Source organism: Austrofundulus limnaeus, unplaced genomic scaffold (assembly GCF_001266775.1).
Source record: "Austrofundulus limnaeus strain Quisiro unplaced genomic scaffold, Austrofundulus_limnaeus-1.0 Scaffold59, whole genome shotgun sequence".
NCBI classification, from domain to species: Eukaryota; Metazoa; Chordata; class Actinopteri; order Cyprinodontiformes; family Rivulidae; genus Austrofundulus; species Austrofundulus limnaeus.
Genome location: NW_013952461.1, coordinates 1,443,677 through 1,454,023, shown reverse-complemented (window position 1 = coordinate 1,454,023; position 10,347 = coordinate 1,443,677). Strand labels below are relative to the sequence as shown.

General features: G+C 40.3%; 1 protein-coding gene across 2 annotated transcripts; it reads left to right on the top strand.

Annotated features, from left to right (window-relative positions):
• Positions 1 to 2,435: 2,435 nt before the first annotated feature.
• On the top strand, positions 2,436 to 8,549 carry sh2d5 (SH2 domain containing 5). 2 transcript variants are annotated; one of them, XM_014009585.1, is made up of 10 exons: positions 2,443 to 2,575; positions 2,904 to 2,991; positions 3,079 to 3,159; positions 3,239 to 3,313; positions 3,384 to 3,530; positions 4,947 to 5,150; positions 5,226 to 5,409; positions 5,710 to 5,815; positions 5,900 to 6,059; positions 7,695 to 8,549. In XM_014009585.1, the coding sequence occupies exons 2-10, from the start codon at positions 2,938 to 2,940 to the stop codon at positions 7,884 to 7,886; spliced, it is 1,203 nt and encodes a 400-aa protein (XP_013865039.1). In that variant the 5' UTR covers positions 2,443 to 2,575; positions 2,904 to 2,937; the 3' UTR covers positions 7,887 to 8,549. The 2 variants fall into 2 exon arrangements, with proteins under 2 accessions (XP_013865040.1, XP_013865039.1); XM_014009586.1 differs by lacking the exon at positions 7,695 to 8,549 and having other exon boundaries at positions 2,436 to 2,575; positions 5,226 to 5,458; positions 5,900 to 5,961.
• Positions 8,550 to 10,347: the final 1,798 nt, after the last annotated feature.

Genomic DNA, 10,347 nt, shown 5'->3' with positions numbered 1-10,347 from the left:
ACCTGCTGGAGCTCATGCTGATTTAACTGAGGATAAAACACTGTTTGTATTCAAATCACATTCAAGAAAAAAAAAATCTTAAAGTCTCGTTGTGTGAGTGTGTGTGTGTAAAAGCATATACATAAATTGATTTTTTTTATAACTTCACGGCTGTTATTCAGATTATAAAAAAATGTGTTTTGTGAATAGGATCCAGGAGCTTCTCTCGGCTCATACATACCCTGCATGCATGTATTCCATGTGTTTAGCCTTTTTTCCAAGTCATTAATAAAATGACTATCTTTGTAGCCTCTTGGTTTTATTATTATTWTTTCTATTTTATTACRTATTTGCCTCCATAGATTGGATGTTTGACGTGTATTAGTTTCAGAAAGGATTTCCCAGGAAATCTTAAAATTACTTTTGTGCCATCATTTATTTTGACTCAATGTGATGATAAACAATTACCGTAGCTCACGGTAAAAGCTCATGGCAGCAGCTCTTAATTTGACTAAGTTAAAGTAATGTTTGTGGTGGCCTTTTTGTACTTTGGAGTTTTGCTGCTGGTTGCTTGCAGCTCTTAAGTTTAATTCAATATGTCTGTTGACTTATTGAGTAATTCCAACTTATTTTGCAATGACTGATTAGTAAGAACAGGGATGGGCAGATAGGAGCCACAGTTTTTGGTGGACACAGAGGGCTGCATAGCACATCATTTGCAAAAAAAATGTAATCATGCCCAGAGGTTTATAGTAACTAATTACATTTACTTTGTTACAGTAGTTAAGTAGTTTTTTTTTTTTAAGATTTGTAATTTTACTAATTTTTAAAATAGCTACTTTTACTTCTTTACTTTAAAAGTTTACACCTAGTTACTTGTTACAAAATTAAATATATTTGAACTCATCCTGAAAGTTTTATGCACTCTAAAAAAACGAAGTGTTGAATTTACTCAAAAAAAAAGTCATGTCAACTGGCTCCACTAAGCCTAGTTGAGCAAATAATATACATATATTGCTCAACTTACTCAGTCTGGCTTAGTGGAACCAGTTTGGTTCAGTAAATTCAACCGTTTATTTGAGAGTTTGTAAAAGTACTTTTACTTTCCCAATTTTTGTGAACAGTTTTATGACTTTCACTTGAGTAGTTTTCTCATCCGTGAAATTTATTTTTACCAGTCATTTTCTGTTCGTTTAATTTTACTTGTACTTGTTTTTTTTTCTTTAAGTACTATTTCTATTCTATTGTATTCAATTCTACTTTATAAACCTCTGAAAATGCCATTTTGAAAAAGTTTGTGTTGGCAGGTTCAGGGCTAGTGATGTTTCAAGTGGTAAGATTATGAGCTTTAATAAGTAAAATTATCCCAGCTGCAATGACAGACAACAAATATTACATTTATAGTATTACAACTAAAAATGTTTTTGACGCCGCCACCGCAGTTTGTCCTTCATGAGCCTTCGTAGACAAGATGGCGGCTGCCTGTACTGGCAACCCGCGACCATGGAGATATAAACAGCTTTTTATAAGGTAAAAATAATAAAACAAGGTCTTTGTCTGCAATGATTAGACATGTTTTTTATTATTGTCATTAGTGATTATCTCAATTTCAGCTAAAAAAAATTGACAAAATCCTACACACTGTGCCTTTAAGTAAAAGTCATAAAACTTCACAAAAATTGGGAAAGTAAAAGTACTTTTCCATGCTCTCTTAAAAAATTAACTGTTAAATGTACAGAACCAAACTAGCTCCACAAAACCAAGTTGATTAAATTGGCCATTTAAAAAAATAAAATATGTCTATCTCCTTAAATTTACTCTACTAGGTTTAGTGGAAATAGTATGATTTAGTTGAGTAAATTCAACACTTAATTTTTAGAGCACAAAAACAACTTCTTTCATGAGTTCAGACAAATTTAATTTATAAGGTGTTAAAGTAAAGAAGTAAAAGTAGGCTGCCTATCTTTTTTAGGTTTTAAAAGTAACTAAGTAAAAGTCACAATTAAAAAAAACTTGTTAAAATTACAAATCCTCAAAAAAAATTACGTTGGTACTGTAAGTAAATGTACTTAGTTACTATAGACCTCTGCAGGTCTTCTGTGGGCCACATATGGCCCGTGGGCTGTCAGTTTCCCATCCCTCAGAACATAAGGAAATGTTACCAGAAAAATGTGTTGTTTTTAAATGTTTAGGTGGGACTATCAAAGTATCTTTCCCCCCCCCTGGAGAAGTGTTACTGACCTATTTTAAAGCCTTTTGTAATGTTGATTTAAGGAGCATTTTTCTCGAGTCTCGATTGCGCAACAAGGAGAGGAGGACGGTCTGTCTGCAGGGCAGGAATGTCTGGGAGGAATCAGCCTGGAGGGGGGAGGTGGGGGAGGGAGATGTGACTCCTCACTCGCTCACTTTTATATCTTTGGGAGAAGTTTTCATCTCACACCACCTCTCCTGTGGCTCCKCCTCCTCGTGCTTGGAGCCCCGCCTCGCGCTGACTGCACACCTGAGAAACGCGGAGGGGACAACAGCCGCAGATGAAGGTGAGCTGCTGGCCCTGAGACAAGGAGGAGCTGTCCGGGGAGCGGAGGAGAAGGAGGAGGTAAAACTTTTGTTACAACTGATTTCAGGAGACGCGTCGGTGTGTTTTTGTGGGTGGAAACTGTGTCGCAGTCCATTTGGAGTAATTGTTTCCTGGTTAGGGGTTAGGGTTTGATCCCTCGTGCTTTGGGGACTTCTTTTAAGAGCATTTCCTCTTTTTAGTTAATTTTTATTTGTGAATTGGCAGCAAAGAAAAAAAACTCACTGAAAAGCCTCACAGCTTGACTCTGAGTAAACATTAACTCCAGTGAAAGGTGAAATACAATCAACCCAAACTTTTATTTCCAACTCTAAATCACAGCTTAAACTGTTTGTTTGTCTTTTAAAAGAGGTGGGYTTTTAATTGTTGCTGGATAAACAAGCATGATGGGTGAGGCTCCTGTCATTGAGGATGGTGCTGTGACTCGATCAGCAGAGGTAGGTCCACACGCCTCCAGGCATGGATTTTATTTTGTTTACAATTSCCGTGTTTGATCCGAAATCTGTGCGTCTTCGCCGGCGAAGTACGTGGGTTCGTTTCCTGTGGACGACTGCTGCTTGGACGAGCAGATCAACCAGCTGCACGCACGCCTGAAGTCCCTCAAAGTGAGTCAGCGCCTGACATCTCTTGCGTCATGAGTGTTTGTGGGCAGGTGACCCTAAGGCGGTGATTGTTGTCTGTCAGGCGTGCAAAAGACGGAGGCCGGTGTCGTTAAAGTTCTCCCTCAAAGGTGTGAAAATGTACGACGAAGATGAAATGGTAAGTGCGATTCGTTTGGTTCTGGTGAAAACATTCAAGCCCAGTTTGAATGTTTTTTGACGTCTCACAGACTCTGCTGATGGCTCACGCTTTGAGGAGAGTCTCCCTGTCCACCGCCCGCCCCGTCGACGACCAGTTCGCCTTCGTTTCTCATAACCCAGGCAGCACCGATGCCCAACTTTACTGCCACGTATTTAAAGCAAGACACGCCAGAGCGGTAAGCAATTTTTTTTATTTGTTTGCTCAAAATTTGCCCTTTAACTACTTTGTTTTGATCAGAGCTAAAAGATAAAACAGTATGTTGCTTTTTCTGTTTTTATTAAAGGACACACATCATGCTTTTAAATCCTTAAATCATTCAGTTGAGGTCTTTATAAAGTGGAACTGCARTGTTTTGGTCTGRATTCCTCCTTTTATTGYAACTCCACAAGCCCCTCTTTCACCCCTTCTCTGAGTTGTGTCTCAGAACAACTCATTTTGAGGCTGTGCCTTTTAAATTAGAGATGTGACGTTCACGAACGATCYGAATCTTTTGAACGGCTCTTTACAACGAAGAATAGGAGCCGGATCGCGGGCAGTAACGAGCCATTTGTAGTTTTATTTCTTTTATTCCTCATAATTATATTTTTTTCATACTTAAATCGCTACCACTTTGCTTTTTCACGGAAAACAGGTGGAGTTGTGGAGTACAGAAGCTCACGGTGAGAGGGGAAGAGGGGTTTCCGCTTGAAAAACACATGGTTCCTCCCACGTGACGGGATGACATCATTACGTACGGCTACGTGATGACGTATTTTCCTACGTGATGACGTAATACGCTCAAAATCGAACGRCTCTATGAAACAAACTGCTCCCCAAGATCCGGATCCCTTCAAAGAGCCATTTATCCCATCTCWACTYTAAATCCAAACAAGGCACTTCAAGCCCCGCCCCCTCCAGCTTCCCTGCTTCATTCCAGCTTGATGGACGGGGSAATGTCGATCTAGCAGCGCAGTAATGTTTTATTTTAGAGACTAAATTCAACCTTTCTGCACGCCTAGAGACTCACAACAAAATGCATTTTAACAGCTAAAAAAGTTGATTTTCAATATGTACCCTTCAAATGAATTTACCCAAAGAARTAACAAGTGACTGATTTTTTTAGCATTAAGTTATGAAAGCCAAACTCAACTTTCCTACAAGTGTAACTAAAGAAATAAGACATTGTTTTAAAAATAGTGAGGTTTATGGTATACGTATTGTGAACGACCTCACAATTAAATCTTTTGGGTCACAATTCAATTAGATCTTGATATWGTTTTAAAAACTTTGATATTAATTTCATAATAAGAAGTACACAAACAATTCATAAGAGTCCCTGTGGATAATTTTTAGATATTTATTTTCTTGCTAATACAAATATTTTGGAGAAATAAAATATCTGGAAATAAAGCAGTACAAAAATAATACCTGTTCTAAATATGGAGTCCAAACATAAAACGTGACAAACTGTCCAGGGGATTGAATCAATTCAGATATTCAATACTGAATTGGGTAAAATTGAATTGATGAATCAATATTTGTACCCAGTATTGTGCCATCATTGATGATGCAGAATTTTATCTAAGTTTTCTCTCCTCCTCCTCGCCTCCAGGCTCAGTTCCTGAACCTGCTGCTGTGTCGCTGTTTCCAGTTATCCTACTTGGAGAAACACCCGGAAGAAGCACAAGAAGAGGAGCACGTTGGCTCTTTGCCTCAGCGAAGCCCCTCGCTGCTCAACCATGGCTTCCCTCTCAGTGTCAGCGCCCTGGTTTCCTTTAGACGAGCTCCTTTTCGAGGATTGTTGCATGGCACAAAGGTTTGAAGTGGCATCCTTTCTTCTATTAAAAAATTAGTTTGAGATAATTGCTTTAATTGATATTGTACTTTATAGAAAAGTAAGCACTCCTCCAACGACCTGCAAACCTGCCAAGACGACGTCTTTTCGACCTCCTCTCCCTCTTTGATGCGCAAGAAAGTCATCCGCACCAAAGGGCTGCGTTCCGGTGCTTACCGCTCCTTCACTTTCACGCCGCTCAAACAGCATAGTCTCCAGGAGCGGCTGAGCGAGTCACAAGGTGGGCTGAGTGTTTACAGAGCGCTGTCGAGATTTAAAGGATTGATCAGGTAAAGCAAACCCCCTTAGTGTCGTGTTCAGAGTCATCACTGGTTGGTGCGGTGCGATGTAGGTGTCGACTCACATGGGGTATTCTATAAGCTTCTCACTCTTTAGTATCCTCTCACTGAAACACTGATTTTCACTGAACTGAGGTTACACTAGTTGTCTTCTAGCACATTATTATATTGCAGGTGGAATATCTTCTTTTTTCTTTCCTTTTGYGATTATAAATAATAAAACCTTACTTTGTACAAAACAGGAAAAAATCAAGGCAAAGCAGCAGTGAAGAGATCCAGGATTCCGAGTTTAGCGGAGACGGAGGAAGCGCTGGCTCAAGCTGTGTGGTGTTGGGCTGGTGTCGCAACGTCAGTGCTTTGCTCGTCCAACCTTTTGATTCCCCACTGTTTTCATTCTGTTGTTCACAAGTGGCTTTCCCTCTGGTGTTGCAGTGACAGCTGCTACTCCCTCCTTGCGGACGACGTTCTGGGATCGTATCTTCTGTGCCCACATCCTAAAAAGCCCAAATGTGGTTCTCTCATCATCCGCTTCCCCTCTGGTTTGGTCACGCACCTCATTGTGAACACTCGGAAAGGGAAGTTTTTACTGGAGGTAAAAGTCATGGCATGGTAAACCCCAGTAAATATTTGTTTAGGTTTTTTTTTTTTTAAAGAAAACAAATTATAGAATGTTGACATAAACCGTAGATGGATTTGTTTGTAAGTCTTCTGAAGATCAAACCATAGAAACAAACACTCACCAGCCACTTTATTAGGTACACCTGTCCAACTGCTCATTAACGCAAATGTCGAATCAGCCAATCACATGGCAGCAACTCAATACATTTAGGGATGTAGACATGGCCAAGACGATCTGCTGTAATTCAAACCGAGTATCAGAATGGAGAAGAAAGGTGATTTAAGTGACTTTGAACATGGCATGGTTGTTGGTGCCAGAWGGGCTGGTCTGAGTATTTCAGAAACTGCTGATCTACTGGGATTTTCACGCACAACCWTCTCTAGGGATTACAGAGAATGGTCCGAAAAAGAGAAAGTATTCAGTGAGCGGTGGTTCAGCGGGCGCAAATGCCTTGTTGATCCCAGAGGTCAGAGGAGAACGTCCAGAGTGGTGCTAGCTGATAGAACGGCAACAGTAACTCAAATAACCACTCGTTACATCCGAGGTATGCAGAAGAGCATCTCTGAACGCATAACACGTCGAATCTTGAGGCGGATGGGCCGGGTGCCACTTCTGTCAGCTAAGAACAGGAAACTGAGGCTCACCAAACTCAGGCTCACCAAAACTGGACAATAGAAGATTGGAAAATGTTGCCTAGTCTGATGAGTCTCGATTTCTGCTGCAACATTTGGATGGTAGGGTCAGAATTTGGYGTCAACAACATGAAAGCATGGATCCATCCTGCCTTGTATCAACGGTTCAGGCTGCTGGTGGTGGTGCAATGGTGTGGGGGATATTTTCCTGGCACACTTTAGGCCCATTAGTACCAATTAAGCATTGTGTGAACACCACAGTCTGAGTATTGTTGCTGACCATGTCCGTCCCTTAATAACCACAGTGTACCCATCTTCTGACCATGTCCAACCATTAATGACCATAGTGTACCATCTTCTGACCATGTCCAACCATTAATGACCATAGTGTACCATCTTCTGACCATGTCCAACCCTTAATGACCACAGTGTACCCATCTTCTGATGGCTACTTACAGCAGGATAACGGATAACGCTCCCTGTCATAAAGCGTGAATCATCTCAGACTGGTTTCTTGAACAYGACAATGAGTTCACTGTACTCTAATGGCTCCACAGTCACCTGATCTCAGTCCAATAGAGCACCTTTGGGATATGGTGAAATGGGAGATTCACATTATGGATGTTTAGCCGACAAATCTGCAGCAACTGTGTGATGCTATGTCAATATGGACCACACTCTCTGAGGAATGTTTCCMGTACCTTGTTAAATCTAATCCAAGAAGGATTAAGGCAGTTCTGAAGGTAAAAGGGGGTCCAACCCGGTACTAGCAAGGTGTACCTAATAAAGTGGCCTGTGAGTGTAGATTGTTGGTTACACAATATACCTGGTATATTGCTCAGTGGTATTTGGTTTAATACAGAAATAAGAAGTGTAAAACTTGAGTATAAAACCTTCATCAAGACCACAAACACCATTTTGGTATTCTAGCATGTAATTTTGCAGTAATTAATTTTCTGTGTGTTTTCTGTTGTAGAAATGCAAAACAGAGTTCGATTCCATTGCTGAGATGATCGAATACTACTCTCAGACCCTGGATGAGCTGCCGTGTCTGCTGAGCTGTGCCCGGGTCAACCACTGCTACGAGTGGGAGGAAAACGCCAACACGCAGCAGTCTTTGAAGCCACACAAGAACTCACAYAAAGCCAAAATTAAAAGTACCCACTAAAAAGTATGTGTGTGAACACGGCAACCACCAGCCTCAGAGGTTTCAAAATGGGTGACACTGTTATTCCTTTTGCACATTTATTGTATTTTATTTTAAAATCACATGGTGTTATGGGGTCGATTCACAAACTGAAACTCTACACTTATCAGTGTTGGCACTTGTATGTAAATACGGTATGGTTCTTTTAGTAAATATATAATTTGTCTTATTTGTGTAAGACATACAATTTTGTAGTACCGGTAGCTGCTTTTGTATTTAAATGTGACTTTTTAAAATATTTTTATGTGCTTGTAAATTGTCAAGAGTTTACAAATGTTCTTAGATGTGGAACTACTGCAGTAACTCGAACACATGGTGTTGTTCTGGGAAAGGCCTAACTTTTCTTTTTAATCTTTATAGTTACGACAGTATTTTTTTAATCACACTTTTAATCTTGTACCACTGTGTTTTTCAGAAAACAACAGCACCGCAGTGTCTAATTTTTTATTGAATCAAAGACATGGTTATGTATATAGTGTGTTACATGTATTTTACCAGAAACATTGTTTTTCCAGTAGCCTGTTTCTGAAAGTTTTTTYCATGTCCATTGAGTGCAGTTTTATTTCTTACCTGCGCTGACAATAAATGACAGGCTTTCTCTTCTCAGTCAACATGCTACTAAAACGATGGAATCCTATCATTTATGAAAACTTTTTGCCATTTTTTTAATTAATCCCCCACATTCATTACAGCTACACCGCAACAGACAACACACCACATACRAAAAGATATTTTATGATTCATGAACATTCAGACGTAAGATCACGTGAGACTTCTTAAAATCTCGCGAGAATTCAGATGTCAAGGAAAAAAATCTCGTGACCTGAAGAGACGTGAGTTCAGAGTAAATGAACATTTGCGTCGAGGAAGAAACAATGTTGAYTGTTTGTGGACTATCTTTACCAGAGGAAAAACAATTCCATAGGACTTTTAACATCCAGCGGACTTTCTGGTGAGTTATGACAGTTTTTTTTTGTCTTCTGTATTTTTGAAATCCCCTCCATGTTTATGTCACCTCGCTTTCTGATTGGCTATGTGTCTCATTCAACAAGCTGCGAGCTCGTTTGTTCTCAGGTGAACGCCACATACAGTACAGGCTGTGGGTTGCAGCCGACGTAGACCACAGCCGATGTCCGCTGCAACCCACGAATTCACATATCGGGCCAAAAAATCAAACATGTTGAATATCCCCGATTTGAGGTCGGAGCGGTCCCGATGTCCTTCCGAACCGACTAGATCACTCACCACCCACGGCAGGAATATTTGCTACGATTTATCTTTAGAGTCATCACGACAATCTGGACTTCRGAAGGGCCAGAAATCGGCACAGTTTTCCTGCCGTGCAGCCMTTATGGCTTGTCCCTGAAGAAACTTGTTGCAATGTGATGTAGGCTAAAATGCAGATACTGGAACTAAACCCAAATTATTAATGCTCAGCAAAATTAGATCGAAATTAGAAAAATATTAGTGTTATAATATCACCAAAGAACAAAATTAACTTAAGGCAGTATTTGAAATATTTGAAGAATGGACCCGCATAGGTGCATGTTTATTTTGCTTAAAATTAATAATAACGCTAATATGTTGATATTTTTCTCATTTCGATTTAATTTTGCTTCTGTTTAGCATCGTCACAGTTGCTAAACAACTTAGGCCTATGCAGGACGGGAGGCTAGACCGTCCAAATTCACAGCCACTTTCTTCCGGTCTTTGCGGTCTACCAAGGACCCAGCCGGGACTGGGTAGGCCGGGTCCTTCCGAGGACACAGCCYTTGAATTTGGACACAGCCTAAATCAAGACTCCAAKAAGAGATGGATTAGTTGTTGACTTGCCTGGCCTTTGCCTTCCTACGCAGCTCCGCTCAATTCTAGTTTCCCTTCACTGCTCCGTCTGGGACTTCTCCCATAGACAAGGATTTCGCTGGCAGATTTTTAGCCGGACCAATCAGAGAAGAGAACGTCAATTTTCTGCAGAACAGAAGTTGTTTTGAACAACGTCGACATTCGGCGCGGTGTCTGCTAGTTAGTTTAGCATACAGCAGTGGAGGAACTGAATGAAGCCAGTCTGTGTTGATAAGGCTTCCAAATTAAATTAAATTTGTCTGACAAAGCAGCAGCTCTCATTTACAGTCTTGTTCGGCTAGGTAAATTTCCTCTCAGTAGGGTTGTTTACAGCACGCGCGATTTCCGGTTAGCTTCTTAGCTTAGCCTCCGTCACAGCGACAAGACACACATGCTTCAGCAGAGGCCACGCCACCTGCAAGAATCACTTCCCTACACATAAACAAAAAATAGTGTTAGTGTTAAAATATAGTGTTAACAGTAACACTGTCCAGTGTTAAACATTCAACAATACAGGGTGTCGTATTAACATTTCAACAGTGTTAAAATAAAAGTTTTAAAGGTATCACCAGCATATTAT